This window comes from Engystomops pustulosus, chromosome 6 (genome assembly GCF_040894005.1).
Source record: "Engystomops pustulosus chromosome 6, aEngPut4.maternal, whole genome shotgun sequence".
NCBI classification, from domain to species: Eukaryota; Metazoa; Chordata; class Amphibia; order Anura; family Leptodactylidae; genus Engystomops; species Engystomops pustulosus.
Genome location: NC_092416.1, coordinates 101904574 through 101923305, shown reverse-complemented (window position 1 = coordinate 101923305; position 18732 = coordinate 101904574). Strand labels below are relative to the sequence as shown.

Below are 18732 nucleotides of genomic sequence, written 5' to 3'. Positions count from 1 at the left end.
CTGGAAGTCTCCGTCCCCCAAGAACGTGCCTGCCCAGACCACCAATGATCCCTCACTGAATCGGGTCTAAATGGCCGAACACTTATTCTCACCATCATTGGGCATCATTGCTAGGCATCATTGCCTAACACTTTGGACAGTGGATGTGCTTCTACCTTGCTCTCCCCACTGTGGATACTGATACGCCCAGGCCACTGCTCTCCTGGCCCAGATTAAGGAGGTGGAGGACCGTCACAAGGAAATACAGACCCCAGCCACTTGGCACCTGCTTATCTCTCTCCGGGAGTGTCTCCGTAGCCTGTACCTGGTGAAGGTACTTCTCTAGGCATCCACAAAACTACCGTACATAGACCCAAATCAACACTACACATAATGGCCCCCTCAATAATATACATGTATTCCCCCAAATAATATATACATATAGAACCCAATTAATATGTACATTAGTCCATAATCCAAAATCCATATATACATCCTCAAGTTTAGTCATAATTATGAGGGGCAGTAAAGGAAATAATTAAGGGGGCAGCATAGGAAATAATTAATTTTAAGGGACAGTATCTGAAATAATTAATTATGAGGGGCAGCAAGGAAATAATTAATGGTGGAGGGGTAGCATAGGAAATAATTAATTATGACTGGTGGCATTGGAAATAATTAATGATGGGGGGTAGCATGTAAAGTAATTAATTATGAGGGGCAGCATAGGAAATAATTAATTATAAGGGGCAGCATAGAAAATAATTAATGGTGGAAGGCAGCATAGGAAATAATTAATTATAAGGGGCAGCATAGAAAATAATTAATGGTGGAAGGCAGCATAGGAAATAATTAATGGGGGGCTTTGGAAATAATTAATTATGAAGTACAGTCTAGTAATTAATAGGGGGGAGGGCAGCATATTCAATAATTAATGGAGAGGGGTTAATTGGGCCAATATATAAAATATGGATGCGTACTAAGGACTGAGATTATGCAAAATACTTTATTAAATCACAACAAGAAAAACAGGACATACATAGGTATAAAAGCACTTAAAAAACACACACACAAGAAATGTGTGTTGGACTCTCCTGGGTCGGAATATGGCCCAGTCCTACCCGGCTAACAAAGTCCACGACAATGTGCACAATATGACAATCCAAAAAATGTGTAAAGAAAGGCAAACAGACCAATGTATATGTCAAATAAATAACTAATGGGCTGCCCTACTCATACAATACCCAGTATTATCCTCAGAGGACCAGTAGAACCGAGTCGTGTGTCTGGACAAGGAGCCGGGGAGGGAGAGAACCCCACGCGTATCGTCACCTCGGGGTGACTTCCTCAGGGGTAAGTATCTAAGAAATGAAAAGTCCTGTCTATATAGGGGCCAAGCTCCCCACCCCAATCAGTGTTCACATATCCTATTGGTCCCTACGCAAATAGAGTCCTACCTCCAAACACCTCGTGTAAGGTTGGAGCCGGCGTGTGTCTAGTCATAATGCGCATGCGCAAATGATCATAGTCACATGATCGATCATCTGGTTTTCGAATCAAAAGCCACGCCTCCAACTCGGAGATAGCGGAGATATTGCCACACGTGGTGAGTCACATGATTACAAGATCAGAGCCGCGCCTCCTGATCGATTGCGGCGCGGCTCTGATCTTGTAATCATGTGACTCACCACGTGTGGCAATATCTCCGCTATCTCCGAGTAGGAGGCGTGGCTTTTGATTCGAAAACCAGATGATCGATCATGTGACTATGATCATTTGCGCATGCGCATTATGACTAGACACACGCCGGCTCCAACCTTACACGAGGTGTTTGGAGGTAGGACTCTATTTGCGTAGGGACCAATAGGATATGTGAACACTGATTGGGGTGGGGAGCTTGGCCCCTATATAGACAGGACTTTTCATTTCTTAGATACTTACCCCTGAGGAAGTCACCCCGAGGTGACGATACGCGTGGGGTTCTCTCCCTCCCCGGCTCCTTGTCCAGACACACGACTCGGTTCTACTGGTCCTCTGAGGATAATACTGGGTATTGTATGAGTAGGGCAGCCCATTAGTTATTTATTTGACATATACATTGGTCTGTTTGCCTTTCTTTACACATTTTTTGGATTGTCATATTGTGCACATTGTCGTGGACTTTGTTAGCCGGGTAGGACTGGGCCATATTCCGACCCAGGAGAGTCCAACACACATTTCTTGTGTGTGTGTTTTTTAAGTGCTTTTATACCTATGTATGTCCTGTTTTTCTTGTTGTGATTTAATAAAGTATTTTGCATAATCTCAGTCCTTAGTACGCATCCACTTTTCTTCTTTGGTTTAACATATGTCATATTTGGGATGCGTGGACACTCTCTAAACATGATTTTACATTGGCAGTGCCTGTCCGTGGTCTTGGTGTGAACCAATATATAAAATAGTTCACAACAGGGTGCAGTATATTAAATAATTACCAGTGTAGGGATGCGGTCACATGTACCGCTAATGCTGTGTTTTCAAGTAAGTTCTTATATTTTTTTTATTTTTAAACTTTAGTCCTGCCTTCCAACAGTTAGAGGGGGACAGTAAACAGCCCCCTTTGTAAAAAGATTAGGGACCCCTGTACTAAGCGATCACTTAAGTTCCGACCCCTTCAGAATGTTATAGAGAAGTCATTTTAATTCTGTTCTGTAGGTCACTTTCATGTTTCAGTATACCACAGAATTTAGTAAGGATATTCTTGACCACAGAAACCTTATCATCAAACATACAAATCAGAGGGAGTTTCCGTTTTCCTTTGGTTCTGTGTTTAGGTACCAAGAGACTATTCCTGTCTTTGTCTCTGGCATAAGATCATGCCACATCCAAAACAGGGCACAAATGGGCACTATGAAATGTATGTTAATGAAGTCCCAAAATGGATATCTTACACTATTCAATAAAATAGAAGGCTCGGTTCAATAATACCACCAAACTTATTACATACAAAAGTTGCAGCACTTGAATTGAAGAATTGTTTAATAATTGATATTTACCTTCTATGGGGATTTCCTAAGGAGAAAAAAAAACTGCCCCTAAATCTCAACTGGTATAGTAGAATGTGATAATAATATTACTCCTCCACAGTTTGTTTGATATATATATATATTTTTTTTCTTTGTGTTTCATTCTGCCTGTTATAAATCATTAGGCTGCATTTGTTTAAGACCAGCCAGAAGATGAGCCTGGCAGGGTGGTTATAAAACCCCAGGGAGTCTATGCTTGATCAGAGAAGCATTGTCTTCCTAAGTGGTAAAATTAACACCTTTCGGCCAGAGTAGTCTAACTAGTGGGGGATGAAAAGAAGCCACAGACTGCATGTTTTTCCCTCCAAATTCAGACAAAGGGGAATATCATAGCTGTCCATAACTGGGACATAATTCATAATTATAGGTCCCAAGTTACACAGGACAGTTATGGGGTCTAGACACACTTCTGGACCGAAAATCAGAACATTAGCTGCAATGGAAGGCAGCCAATAGCAGAACACCCCTGATATTAGGCTAAGACACCCCAAGTTTGGTATGGGGTTAATGGGAATAACATGCCCGTTTGGTTGGAAGCCATGGCACAATCGTGCCATCTCCCAATCAAAAGTTATGGGGTTCTCATAAAAACCCAGACCCAAAAAGTAGCTCACTGATGGGAGGGGGATAGAAAAATCCCCCTCACAGTGACATCACAGCCAGGGGTGGGGGTCAAAAAATCACCTGGGCTTAAATTAATGAAGCAGCCACATAGTAGTGTTCAGTCTGGGTGACTCTATGACAATAGGAGGCTGGATCGATGCTTATGCCCTGTCCTCGGGCCAAAGAATTTCTTCCTATTCCACTAGCAAGAATTTTTTTGTTTCTTCTCCCATAACTGTTTGTAAGTATTGTATGTGTATTGTTTTAATCCTGTTTTCATTTTATCTGACAATTTAATTCTTTGAGTGTACTGCATTTTTATGTAAATAAAACTTTTTAATAAGCCTCTGCTTGTAGCCTTAAAGAATCTGAGTCTCTGAAGGGAATCACGTTACCAGAGGTCATTATTAGCATAGTCCATGTAGTAAGCGATTGCATGTTCTGTGTGAGTTTATAATTGTAATATCGTGTAAGTAGTGAGTGCATGTGCTGAGTTATCATCAGGGTGCATTGTCTGTGTGGTTGAGGTGCCTACGGCCTTCTTTGCATAAGTAACTCGTGGGTGGTGGCAGTGCGGATTGGCTGGGGCTGAGATTCTGTGGAGTAAATTTAGCGTAAGGACGCCATTTTGTGGAAGTGGGCGGAGCTTAAGGGCTAAATTCTGGGACTCCATAGAGTAGGTATCCCCGTGTGTGAACTCCGGTGAGTCGGGAAATGTATGTTAATGAAGTCCCAAAATGGATATCTTACACTATTCAATAAAATAGAAGGCTCGGTTCAATAATACCACCAAACTTATTACATACAAAAGTTGCAGCACTTTTTTTCTTTTTTTTTTTTTTTTTATAGTATCATAGTATATAAGGCTGGAAGGAGACTCAAGTCCAACCTTCAAGAATTAAATAAATGTTTTATCCCCATAACCCGTGATATTTTTTCTCTCCAGAAAGTCATCCAGGCCTCTCTTGAACATGTACATAGAGTCGGCCATAACAACCTCCTGCGGCAGAGAGTTCCATAGTCTCACTGCTCTTACAGTAAAGAACCTTTGTCTATGGTGATGGTAGAATCGCCTCTCCTCTAGGCGTAGAGGATGCCCCCTTGTCCTGGTCACAGGCCTAGGTATAAAAAGATCTTTGGAGAGATCCTTGTACTGTCCGTTCAGGTATTTGTACATTGTAATGAGGTCTCCCCTCAGTCGTCTTTTTTCTAAACTGAATAATCCCAAATTTTTTAATCTGTCAGTGTATTATAGTTCCCCCATTCAACTAATAATCCTGGTTGCTCTCCTCTGCACCCGTTCCAGCTCTACTATATCCTTTTTATACACTGGTGCCCAAAACTGTACACAATATTCCATGTGTGGTCTGACCAGGGATTTGTATAAGGGCAGAACTATGTCTTTATCATGAGAATCTATTCCTCTCTTGATACATCCCATAATTTTATTTGCTTTAGCAGCAGCCGCCTGGCTCTGGTCACTAAAATTAAGTTTACCATCCACCAATACGCCCAAGTCCTTTTCAGCTTCAGTTTTACTAAGTAATTGACCGTTTAGAACATAATTATACTTTTTGTTTCCATGGCCCAAGTGCATAACTTTACATTTATCTACATTAAACCTCATCAACCATTTCTCTGCCCATCCCTCAAGCTTCCACAAATCCCTCTGTAATGCTAGACTATCGACCTCAGTATTTATTACTTTACACAGCTTAGTATCATCTGCAAATATTGAAACTTGACTGTGTAAACCCACTACAAGGTCATTAATAAAAATATTAAAAAGAAGTGGCCCCAATACTGACCCCTGTGGCACTCCACTGGTAACATCAACCCAATCTGAGAATGTGCCATTAATGACTACCCTCTGTTTTCTATCACTAAGCCAATTACTTACCCAGATACACAGATTTTCTCCTATTCCCAGCAGTCTCATTTTATATACCAACCTTTTATGTGGCACGGTGTCAAATGCCTTTGAAAAGTCCAGATATACAACATCCACAGTGTCCCCCAGATCCAGTCTTGAACTTACCTCCTCGTAGAAACCAATCAGATTAGTCTGACAGGACCGATCTCTCATAAACCCATGCTGACGCTGGGTTATAAGGTTGTGCACAGTGAGATACTCCAGGATAGCATCTCTAATAAACCCCTCAAATATTTTCCCCACCACAGCAGTTAGACTTACGGGTCTGTAGTTTCCAGGATCGCTATTTGATCCTTTTTTGTATATTGGTACCACATTTGCTATGCGCCATTCCTGTGGAACATAACCAGTCCTCAGTGAATCTTCAAATATTAAAAATAACGGTCTGTCTATCACCGTACATAATTCATGCAGAACCCGGGCGTGTATGCCATCTGGCCCAGGTGATTTATCTATCTTAGTGGTTGTGAGGCGGCGCCGTACCTCTTCCTGGGTTAAACTGTTGACATTATAAAAAGAATTTACATTATTCCTCATTGTGTCTTCCACCAGGGGATTTTCCTGGGTAAAGACAGTTGAGAAGGCGACATTCAGTAGATTGGCCCTTTCCTCATCTCCTTCCACCATGACCCCCATGTTATTTCTAAGGGGACCCACACTCTCTGTTTTTAATTTCTTATCATTTATATACTTGAAAAATAATTTGGGATTATTTTTGCTCTCCCTGGCAATATTTCTCTCAGTCTCTATTTTTGCGGCCTTTATCTGCTTTTTACAGGATTTATTTTTCTCTCTATAATCCTGTAATGCCTCATCGCTACCTTCACGTTTTAGCACCTTAAACGCTTTATCTTTCTCGCTTATTGCTTTCCTTACAAGACTAGTTAGCCACATAGGCTTTTTCTTGTTCCTTTTATGCTTTTTCCCATAAGGTATGTGTTTCTCACAGGACTTTTTCAGAATATATGAGAAAAAGTCCCATTTTTGGGGGGGGGCTTTTGTCTTTGAGAGCATTATCCCAGTCTATGCCTTTAAGGTCTTCCCTTAGTTGATGAAAATTTGCCCTCCTGAAGTTTAGAGTGTTGGTTGCCCCTTCACTAACGTGCTTAGTAAAGCGTAATACAAAATCAATGATATTATGATCACTATTCCCCAGGTTCCCCCCAACCTGTAGTTTTGATACCCTATCAGGTCTGTTGGTAAGGATAAGGTCCAGCAGTGCCCCCCCTCTTGTTGGCTCCAGGACTAGTTGCGACAGGTAATTGTCTTTTGTTGTTGACAAGAACCTGCTACCTTTGAAGGACCTGCAGGTTTCTGCCCCCCAGTCAATATCTGGGTAATTGAAGTCCCCCATGATAAGTACTTCACCATGCTTTGAAGCCGCATCCATTTCACTTATCAGCATTTCCTTTGCTGCCTCCATTATATTTGGAGCCTTATAACAAACCCCTAGTAATATTTTATTATTCTTTTTCCCTCCTCTTATCTCTACACATAGGGACTCCACATTTGCGTTACTGATGTCATCTCGCAAGACGGGCCTGAGGCAAGAATTCACATATAAACAAACCCCTCCCCCTTTTTTATTTATACGATCCTTTCTAAAAAGACTATAACCATCTATAGTAACAGCCCAGTCATAGCTACTGTCCAGCCATGTCTCGCTGATACCCACTATATCATATTTCCGTTCCAACATCAAGAGTTACAGTTCCTCCATTTTGTTTGTGAGGCTTCTAGCATTTGTGTACATACACTTTATATGGTTTTCCCTGTCCGTATTCCTTTTGTCCTTATTCCCCAATCTCATTCCAGCCCCCCTTCCTCCCCCAAATTGAAGAATTGAATTGAAGAATTGTTTAATAATTGATATTTACCTTCTATGGGGATTTCCTAAGGAGAAAAAAAACTGCCCCTAAATCTCAACTGGTATAGTAGAACATAATATTATTAAAGAATATTGCTTTTGCAGGCACAAACTGGATGATAGAGATTTTAAGCTTGTTGAGGACGAAAGGGGATCCCACCTGGTGCAACTCTCTTCCTATCTGGCTTCGATCTCCATGGTATGAAACTATAGAAGGACAGTCACAGATCAAAGATGTAGTTACTCCAAGGGTGCTTACTTCTCACTTGCCATGCCACATTTTTGCTAAATCTTTCTTCACAAGCGAAGCTAAGGTATGTATCTAAAAAATAAAAATAGAATTTTTTTTTACATAAAATAATTTATCATGTAATCCACTAGGGTTGCACTGATGCCAACATATTCAGTGCAATACGATATCTGGAAAAGCATTAAGATTAGAGATGGGCGAATCGATTCTAATGAATGTGAAGTTTACAGTGATTCGTGAAATTTTTTTCCCCCCTTCATTAGCAAAATGGCCAGGAACCCCATGGGTTACATGGGGCAGAGAAATCTGGGAAGAAGAAAGGAACATGGCGGTACTGTTCCTCACTGTAAGAGGGTAGTGCTCCTCACTGTATGGCGGTAGTGCTCCCCACTGTATGGCGGTAATGTCCCTCACTGTATGGTGGTAGTGCTCCTCACTGTATGTCTGTATTCCTCACTGTATGGCGGTAGTATTCCTCACTGCATGGTGGTAGCGTTCCTCACTGTATGGCGGTAGTGTTCCTCACTGTATGGCGGTAGTGTTCCTCACTGTATGGCGGTTGTGTTCCTCACTGTATGGCGGTAGTGTTCCTCACTGTATGGCAGTAGTGTTCCTCACTGTATAGCTGTATTCTTCACTGTATGGAGGTAGTGTTCCTCACTGTATGGGGGTAGTATTCCTCAATGTATAGCGGTAGTGTTCCTCGCTGTATGGCTGTATTCTTCACTGTATGGAGGTAGTGTTCCTCACTATGGCGGTAGTATTCCTGACTGTATGGGGGTAGTATTCCTCACTGTATGGCGGTAGTGTCCCACACTGTATGGCGGTAGTGTTCCTCATTGTATGGCGGTAGTGTTCCTCACTGTATGGCGGTAGTGTTCCTCACTGTATGGCTGTATTCTTCACTATATGGAGGTAGTGTCCCTGACTGTATGGCGGTAGTGTTCCTCACTGTATGGCGGTAGGTATACCAAATTTGTATAGGTTTTATAATGTTTTCATAGATTTACTAAAATTCAAACCTCCTGTACAAAAAAAAATTATTTTGCCATCTTCTGGCGCTAATAGCTTTTTTATACTTTGGTGTACACAGCTGATCGCACATTATAATGAAAGGGTTAAACTGAGGCCTCGTCGCCATTTTTTTTAAGCCGCCGGCAGCTTTGCCAACTGCAGGTGTTACAGGTGAGCCTTTGCTGCAATATGCACCCAGCTTGTGACGTACTGCTACGTCACATGTCGTGATTCATTATGGTTCGATTTGAATCAAATTTTCTCTGAAAATTCGGCGAACCAGTCGAATCGAATTTAGATAAATTGGCCCATCTCAAATTACGATACTTAATTCCAATACTTTTCACAAAAAGAAAAAATTGTTATTTGAATCCAAAATGTTCATTAAAACACTTAAAAACCTGGTCACGGCTGCTGAAATACACCTAACCTTTTGAGGCCGTGTTCACAAAGTGCGTCTTTAACCCCTTCCCTACATTTTACCTGGTATTACTGAATGGCGGGACGTGCAATACGTGCAATATGCAGTAATACTACGTCATGCTTCTGGCGCCAGCTATATATTATAGCCAACACCCGCCTCTAACACCCGCGATTGGTGATTTCTCTGATCACGGGTGTTGACCCCAGAGTAAAAAAAACTGAAAATCTCCAAAAACCCCCACATATTTGGTATTGCCGCATCCGTAATAATCTGTAAAATAAGTCAGAAACATTACTGGACCTGTACGGTGAACGCTGTAAAAACAAAGCCCAAAAAACTTGCCAAAAATGTAAGTTTTTCATAAAATCCCTTCATAAAAATGTTTCAAACAGTGATCAAAAAAAGTTTGGTGCACCAAAATGGTAGCACTGAAAAGGACAACTCAACACATAAAACATAAGCCCTAAACCAGCTGTGATTTTCTTTATATTCGTTTTTTTCCAGTAAAATTGTAAAAATATATATAAAAAAACCTATATAAATGAGGTATCAGCGTAATCGTAGTGATCTATAGAATAAGATAATATAGTATTTTTAGTGTACGGTGTAAGACCCCAAAAAGATACAAAAAAAGAAACCCCAAATTGCCAATTTTCTTTTCTTCCATACATTAAAGGGTTAATAAAATCTCATCAAAAAGCTACAGACCCACTAAAATGAAGTAAAGTGCATCTCATGTTGCAAAAATTAAACCCTTATATGTGCAAATTGCCAAAAAAATAAAGATTGTATAGCCATTATAAAGTGACAATGCATAATCTGTTCTGAATGGCGCAGCTCCCCCCTCAATGCCCAGGCCTGTGTTCATACAGCAGGTTACCACCACATATGGGGTATTGTTATACACGGGAGAGATTTTGTGGAGTGTTTTGGTATTTTATCCACTGAGAATTTGTACATTTTATGAAAAACACATTCATTTAGCCAAAGAATATGTAATTTTGAAATTGCATCCGATTTTGTGTTAACCCCTGTGTAAAACAATTAAAGGGTTAACAAACTTCATAAAAGTTGTATTACGTACGCTGAGGGGTGTAGTTTCTATAATGGGATAATTTACAGGGTTTTACTTTTATTTAGGCCTCTCAAAGTTGCTTCAAACCTGAGCAGGTCCCTCAAAAGCAGTATTTAGCTTTTTTTATTAAAATGTGAAAAATTGCACCTGACGTTTAAAGCCCATAGCATATTACAAAAATGAGAGTATGTATAAAAAACCACGGAGGCATAAAGTAGACATTCGGTGAATGTTAGTCATTAAGTTTTTTTGCTGTTATAACTATGTGTGGAAAAAGTCGAACATTTTGAATTTCAAAAATTGAGAATTTTTCCAAATTTTCACCAAATATCTGATTTTCTCATAAATAAATGCAAAACATACCACCAAAATTTTTAACTAACATGAAGTTCATTGTGTGACGATGAAACAAATTTCAAAATCACTTAGATATGTTAAAGCGTTCCAAAGTTATAACCACTTATAGTGACACATGTCAGATTTGAAAAATTGGGCCGTGTCAGAAAGGTGAAAAGTGGCTTCGGCGTTAAGGGGTTAAATGCAACTCAAGCTCTGCAGGAGAGTTTGCCACCAAGTATTAAGTCTTCTCATATAATGAGATTTTATAAATAATAAAATATCTTACCCAAGCCCCTTAACATAGTGGCACTCGATATCGGTACTACGTTCATATAATACATTGTTTCATATGCATATATGATTTACAATAAACATGTATATGGCATATGAAACAATGTATTATATGAATGTAGTGAATGTATAATGAAATAAGAGTGTTATGAATAAGTATAAGTATTTTTATTATATGAATTTAGGATATATAAGAAACATGAGGACGGGTGTTAGTCATACCCTGGAAGAGGCTGTCGGATTTATAAGGCTGGTGTCCTCATGGAGATTTTTGAAAGGAGGATTCATGGTGACGTTTTTCATTTTGAATGGGGATTTTTTCTTGTGAAAAGATCTTTGGGGTGTAGAAGAATTGAATTGCACTAGAAGATTTTATAATAAAGAGAGAAAGATATTGAGTGCTATATTAAGGAGATCTGGTCAGAGATTCTATTATTTATAAAATTTCGTTATATGATATTTTTATATGGACTTTTGGGTCTGTCCATTTTATAGCTCAGAAATACTATCTCTCAATGTTACAAATAAAGGGGTTGTAAGCTGCAAGAGCAGAGCTTCCATGCCCTGTAAACAAACATTGGAGAGACCGAGGTGCAGGACACTGGGAGGGACCAAGGGGGGAAGGACCTGTTTAGGAAATGATAATGGGGCACATTTACTAAGGGCTTTGTGCTGCTTTGCGACGCACTTTAGTCGGATTGTGCCCGTTTTCCAATGTTAAAATGGATTGCACAGGTATTTAAAGGACACCTGTCATCAGGTCTGTGTCACTTGTCCTGGCACTACTACCTGTTGGAGCAGATCACATGGATCCCATCACAGCCTTTATCTAGTAATTTCATACATTAATCATTGTAAAATCATCTATTTTTTATCATGTAAATGAGGCTGGTCACATGGTCAGAGGCAGTGATGTCACCCCTGTTTCCCCCTCCCCTCTCCTCCCCCTGCTCATGTCTGTGTGTAATGTATAGTAAAGCATTGCTAGTGTGTGTATGTCATCTGCTGACATGCTGCATCCTCCTAATACACAGGTGAGAGACACAGACATCAGCTACACATGAATCTCACATGTTCTGCTGTAACATGGCTGCCTGGAGCTGCTGTATCTCTCCTAAACACACACACATGCACACACAGGCTGCAGGGGGTGTGGCCACCAGCACCAGGAAGCACATCATTATACAGCCTCACATCATTATACAGCCTCACATCATTATACAAGCTGTCAGTCATGCACTGGGGGTGTGGCTGTGCCTCCCACTCATGAATAGAGTGGACAGCTTGAATATGCTAATGCTTCATTGGACATTTCACAGGTCATTTGCATACAGCTTTAGGACCTCTTTGCTCAGGTTTACAGGCATGTAGAGGGACAATAAAGGGATTGAGGCAATGCTCTCTAATGGCAGTTTATGAAAATATATTTAGTTTAGGGGGGTTATTTTGCATGACGGGTTCTCTTTAAGTAGTGTGTGCTGCCACGGGTGATCCTGCAACCCATCATGCGGGTCGTAGGCGCACCCGTGCCCCTCTCCGCTGGTCCTGGCTCCCGGCGTTCCACTCACCTCCCCAGGATCCAGCGCCCCTGCCTCCCGGGCGTCCACGGCTGCTTCAATAAATTTAAAGGGCCAGCGCGCCGATAATTTGCACTGGCCGGCCAGCCATACTGCTTAAATTCCAGCCCCTTCCTGTGTCTCCTGCCGCATCTTTGTGCCTCACAGCCTTAGAAGAAACTCCCTAGCAATTATCCAGCATTCCTGTGTCTCCTGCATTCCTGTGTCTCCTGCGTTCCTGTGTCTCCTGCGTTCCTGTGTCTCCTGTGTTCCTGTGTCTCCTGCGTTCCTGTGTCTCCTGCGTTCCTGTGTCTCCTGCGTTCCTGGGTGTTCCTGCTCCTGAGTTCCCGTGTCCTTTATGCCTGTGTTCCCCTTCCAGTTTGCCTGGACCTCCCGTTGCTGACCCCGGATCGGACTTGACGTTGCATCTCTGCCGCCTGCCCTGACCTTGTGCTGGACCAGACCACAAGTCTCCTGCTAAGGTACCTCGACCTCGGCTGCCACCACTGGCTAGTCGCACCTGTGGAATGACCTGGTGGTACCCTGCCATAGCAAGTCCCGACCGCTTTGTGGCGGCTCTGGTGAAGACCAGGTGCCACTTAGACTCCGGTCACAGGTGGCGGCTAGCACCACCTCCCGCGGTGGACCAGTGGATTCACGCATCCCAAATCCTGACAGTAAGATCCGGCCATGGAACCCGCCGAGGTTCCACTAAGGCTGACCTTAGCACCTTTGTGGAATACCAGTCGCAACAGATTGTCGCGCAAGGACAGCAACTTGCACAACTCACCGCCACCTTGCAGTAGTTAGTGGCTACCCAGCACCTGCGTCCAGTACCTGCAGTAACTCCTGTTTCTACAGCTGCATCATCTACTGGTAAGTCCTGGCTGTGTCTATTCATGCCCTCCAAATATGACAGTGAGGCCAAGTTGTGCAGGGGCTTCGTTACTCACTGCTCCCTGAATATTGAGCTAATGCCTTCATAGCTAATGCCACAGAATGGGCTAAGGTGGCGTTCATGATCAGCCTTCTCTCCGGGAAAGCCCTGGCATGGGCTACTCCTTTCTGGGACAGGGAGGACCCTGGTACAGCTGACATCACTTCCTTCTTTGCTGAGTTCCGGTCTGTCTTTGAGGAACCTGCTAAAGCATCTTCAGCTGAGACCGCACTCCTGAACCTGTGTCAAGGGAACTCTTCTGTGGGAGAATACGCAGTCCAGTTCCGTACCTTAGCCCTCGAGCTGGATTGGAATGAGGCGGCCTTGCTTGCAACTTTTAAAAAGGGACTGTTGAGTGAGATCAAAAACGCCCTGTCTGCACGGATCTTTCATCTAATCTCTCTGGCCACTCAGATAGACATCCGGTTTACTGAGCACGCTGAGGAGCAACGTTTGGAACTACTTCAAGTCAGGACCCATTGTCTTCCCTGTAAGGCTCCAGTCTTCCAAAGACCGCAAGTCTTTATCCCCTGCTGGTGCTTGATTCTTGTTCGTTGCCAAGAAGGATGGTTCTCTCCGTCCGTGCATTGATTACCGCAGTCTCAATAAGGTCACAGTAAAAAAACGCTACCCACTACCCCTGAAGGTCGAACTCTCACATGTGGGTTCTTTTCCAAGACCTTTTCTGCCGCGGAAAGGAACTTCTCTGTTGGTGATTACTGAAATGCTCTGTCGCCCTCATTTCCCATTTCTACTGGTGCCAGATCTGGTCAAGGATGTACAGGATTTTGTGGGCTCCTGCACTTCCTGCACCCAAAACAAGCCATCTCATCTTAAACCTGCTGGTCTTCTTCTGCTGTTACCAATACCCGGTTGCCCATGGACTCATGTGGCAATGGACTTTATCACCAATCTTCCATCTTCCTCTGTTAATACTGTAATCCGGCTGATAACCGACCGGTTCCCAAAGATGTCTCACTTTGTCCCTCTGCCAGGTCTGCCATCAGCTCCCCACCTTGCCAACCTGTTCTTCCTGCACATCTTCCGGCTTCATGGACTCCCCTTGCACATTGTCTTGGACTGTGGGGTCCAGTTTATATCCCGTTTATGACGATCCCTGTGCAGTCAGCTACAAATAAAGCTGGACTTTATCTACATATCATCCACAGACCAATGGACAAGTTGAGTGAGTTAATAAGACCCTGGGCTCCTATTTCCGCCATAATGGGGGTTATTTACTAAGGGCCCGAATCGCGTTTTCACGGCGGGTTACCCGAAGTTTTCCGTTTTGCGCCGATTTTTCCTGAATAACGGAAATCGGGGTCGTGGCCTAAGAAAACCCAACGTATTTGGATAAACCGCCACATTTTTTAAAAAAAAGTGTTGCTTGGCACGCGATTACCTGCACACGGCCTGGCTTGGTGAACTTCAATGCATTCCGAACTTTAGCGTAGCAGCGACACCTGGTGGACATCGGGGGAACTACCTTAGTGAATCGCCGGAAGATCCCACACACAGATAGCGCCGCTGGATGGACCGGGTAAGTAAATCTGCCCCTTTGTCTCTGCCCTACAGGACAACTGGTCCACCCTGCTACCTTGGGCAGAGTTCTTTTACAACTCGCTGGACTCCAGTTTTTATTGTATGTGGACTACATCCTTGTCCTCCTCTCCCACTTGCTGAGAGGTTGATGTTCCTGCCGTGGAGGAATTGGTCTGAGATCTCAGATCCATCTGGGAGCAAACACGTCCATCTTTGCTTAGGACATCTGTCCTCACCAAAACGCAGGCGGACAAGAAGCGCAGATCTCCTCCAGTCTTCTCTCCAGGGGACAAAGTATGGCTGTCTTCCAGGTACGTCCGTTTGAAGATACCCAGTTATAAGCCTGATCCTCGTTTCCTGGGTCCATTTGAGGTGCTGAAGCACCTCAATCCTGTGGCCTACAAGCTGCGCCTTCCTCCCTCCATGCACATCCTGAATTCCTTCCACGTCTCTTTCCTGAAACCGGCTTCTCTCAGCAAGTGCCTCCTCCTGCTCCTGAGGCTGATTCCACCAATGTCTTGAGGTAATGGAGGTCCTGGATATGAAGACAGTTAGAGGTAAGCGGTTCTTCCTTGTTGAATGGAAGCGTTTGGGCCAGGGAAAAATCCTGGGAGCCAGAGGATAACATCTTGGACTGTGGTCTTCTGCAAAAATTTTTCCAGTCCAAGAAGAGGGTGAGGCCGCAGGGGGGAACTGTCACAGGTGCTCCTCGTCACTTGGATAGCAGACACACCCGAACTCCTCTCCACTGCTCCTGGTCCCCGGTGTTCCACTCGCCTCCCCAGGATCCAGCAATGACTCTAGCAGCATGTGCTCCAGTCCAAGAAGAGGGGGAGGCCTAAGGGGGGTACTGTCACAGGTGCTCCTCGTCACTTGGGTAGCAGACGCACCCGAGCCCCTCTCCGCTGCTCATGGTCCCCGGTGTTCCACTCGCCTCCCCAGGATCCAGCAATGACTCTAGCAGCATGGCGCTCGTCCCCGCCTCCTAGGGCGCGCGCGTGGCAGCTCCATGAAATTCAAACGGCCAGCCATACTGCTTAAATTTCAGCCGTTCCTGTGTCCCCTGTCGGATGTTTGTGCCTCACAGCCTTAGAAAAAGTTCCCTAGCGATTATCTCGCCTTCCTGTGTCTCATGCGTTCCTGTGTGTTCCTGTGTATCCTGCGTTCCCGCTCCTGGATCGGACTTGATGTTGCATCTCTGCCACCTGCCCTCGCGGGCTAGCCGTAAGGCTAGAACCACCTCCCGCGGTGGTCCAGTGGATTCACGCACCCCGAATCCTGACAGGTGCGCTGCAGTTGTGTCCCAAGCGACCCTTTTTGTGGCGCAGCTGCTCTGGATTTTATGCAACTTAGGGGGCGTGCTGTCAGACAGTCTGACTGATTCGGACTAAGCGTGGGTTAGGGTTGCATGATGTATCGAAATCATGTTACTTGTACAGTACTTTTAAAACCAGAACGGTTCCATACCAGGTTTCTATTATATGTAGGGTTAGCGAATCCTTTTGAGAGATGTGTCGGGTTAGCTCAGAGCAAGTCATTAGGGTAATATCATCATGTGTCCATATATGGTGTCTGCATCTCCTAGGAATTCCCCAGAGCAGACATCGGCAGGGAATCCTTTTGAGAGATGTGTCGGGTTAGTGGCAGAGCAGGGAGCAGGTCATCAGCGAGACATCACCATCTGTCCATATATGGTCTCCACATCTCCAGGGCTTCCCTAGACACAAGGTCTCTATGTAATTTAATTAAATATTTTTTTTTCCAAACCAACAACCTCCACACTCCACCTGCCATAGACATGGCATCTATCCACTAGCCTATGGGCTTAATGGTTGTCCATGAGAGGATTTCATGTAACTAAGAGCTACACTGTTACATTGTGACTAAGCCTCCATGCACTGGTATATAGAGATTAATAATTATAATTATTATTATTATTATTATTATTATTGAGATTACTATTATTGAGATTATTATTATTATTGAGATAATGATGATTATTATTCTGCATACGGATATCATGCATGTGCCGTCCATTTTTTTGCGGATCCATTGACTTCTATTTTTTTCCCACTGCATATCTGCATGGACATGTAAACAGACCCAAGAAACAGCGGGTCTGTTTGCCATCCGCAACATAAGGTTAGCACACGGACATCAAAAACACCCATCTACATGACCCCTAAATTATACTATTTTGTATACTATTTTATATTAACATTACCAGGACAACCTTTACAATACATATACTACACTGTCAGCACTAAAGCTTCTTCTGTCTTTTCTCCTAGACTTTTGCATTGCATTTTTAAGCGCAATGTAAACACCCCATGTGACCGCACCCTAAAAATTCAGATTATGCTTTTTCTTTTCTTGAAAGTATCGTATCGGTATCGAGTATCCCACTTAAAATTCTTTAACTTTCAAACTCAAGCACTAAGATGCACCACTAAAAGGATGGTGAAATCTGTCGGACCTTATAGCGGAAGCGAAACATTCATGATACCGGGCTCACGATCTTGTAAATCGCGGCACAGTGCATTATAGTCGGACAATGCACTTTCTGTGAGCTCTGGTAAGTAAATGTGCCCCAATGTCTTTGTCAATGAGCAAACTTACAAAATCAGCATGGGAGTAAATAGTTATTTCCTTCTCTGCATTCTAAATTTTAGATTCACAATAAATACCTATAACTCTGCCCTTCAACTTGCCAAACAGGTCTGTTTTACCAGCCTAATTTCCTCTCTCTCTACTAATCCTAAAAGACCACCATAATCTTCACTCCTCACAAATTTCCAAAGTGCAACCACGTGCCACAGGCCCAATTGATGGCATTCTAGTATGGGACTGCATGTTACTCCACTTGGTGTATTTAGGGGTCCATATAGAATCAAAACTTCAAAAAAACTTGGCACTCCAAAGTGATGGAAAAGTTAAGTTTCAATGGTAAACAAAGTGAAGCAATCCAAATTCATTCATGTGTGACATTTGGTCTTATCAAAAGACCTTCCTTGCCTAATGAAACTCACACAGTTGTGAAGGTGGGAGCTGAGAGATCAAGTCAAGCTGTCCCGCCTCTCCACACCTTCCAAGCAGAGACATCAATCAAGGTGCTGGAGGCATGAAGAGGATGGTAAGCTTAAACCACAAAAAGAACAGAGCTAGTAGTAGGCGGCACTCAGGAGAACCACACCGGAATAAGTGCAAGCATGTTCTTTTTATTGGGCTTCAATCGTGCATCAATACATGGATAAAAAGAATGCGTAAGATCGACGCGTTTCGACGTTTAAACCGTCTTAGTCATGATCTACACAAAAATTTGTACAAAGTGACAGTTTAAATAAAAACACTTACCCAATTACCGGCCGGGAAAGAGGAGGCACGACCGGAAACAGCGGCATCACTGGAGAAACACACCTGAGCGGCTGCACTCCGTCCGCTGATGGCGCGTCCTCCATGATGACGTCATCTCCGGAGATCGGGTAGTGGCCACGTGATCACAAAATGACTACGTGTCCCCCGATCACATGACCACGCGATCGTATGGAACAGATCACGTGATCACCTGTCTCGTCGACCCGGGAATTAAGGCAAAGGGTAATGTAAAAACAATCAATGTATAAAAACACATGTAATCGGAACCTTCATATATCATGTGTTTTTATACATTGATTGTTTTTACATTACCCTTTGCCTTAATTCCCGGGTCAACGAGACAGGTGATCACGTGATCTGTTCCATACGATCGCATGGTCATGTGATCGGGGGACACGTGATCATTTTGTGATCACGTGGCCACTACCCGATCTCCGGAGATGACGTCATCATGGAGAACGCGCCATCAGCGGACGGAGTGC

General features: G+C 43.4%; 1 protein-coding gene across 2 annotated transcripts in view; it reads left to right on the top strand.

The window, feature by feature from the left end:
- LOC140064055 (sulfotransferase 2B1-like) overlaps positions 1 to 18732 on the top strand; it is a 121841-nt gene that overhangs the window by 20546 nt on the left and 82563 nt on the right. For both annotated transcript variants that reach the window (XM_072110498.1, XM_072110499.1), the window contains exon 3: positions 7553 to 7761. In XM_072110498.1, coding sequence (XP_071966599.1) covers positions 7553 to 7761 — 209 coding nt within the window. The remainder of the gene's footprint in view (positions 1 to 7552; positions 7762 to 18732) is intronic.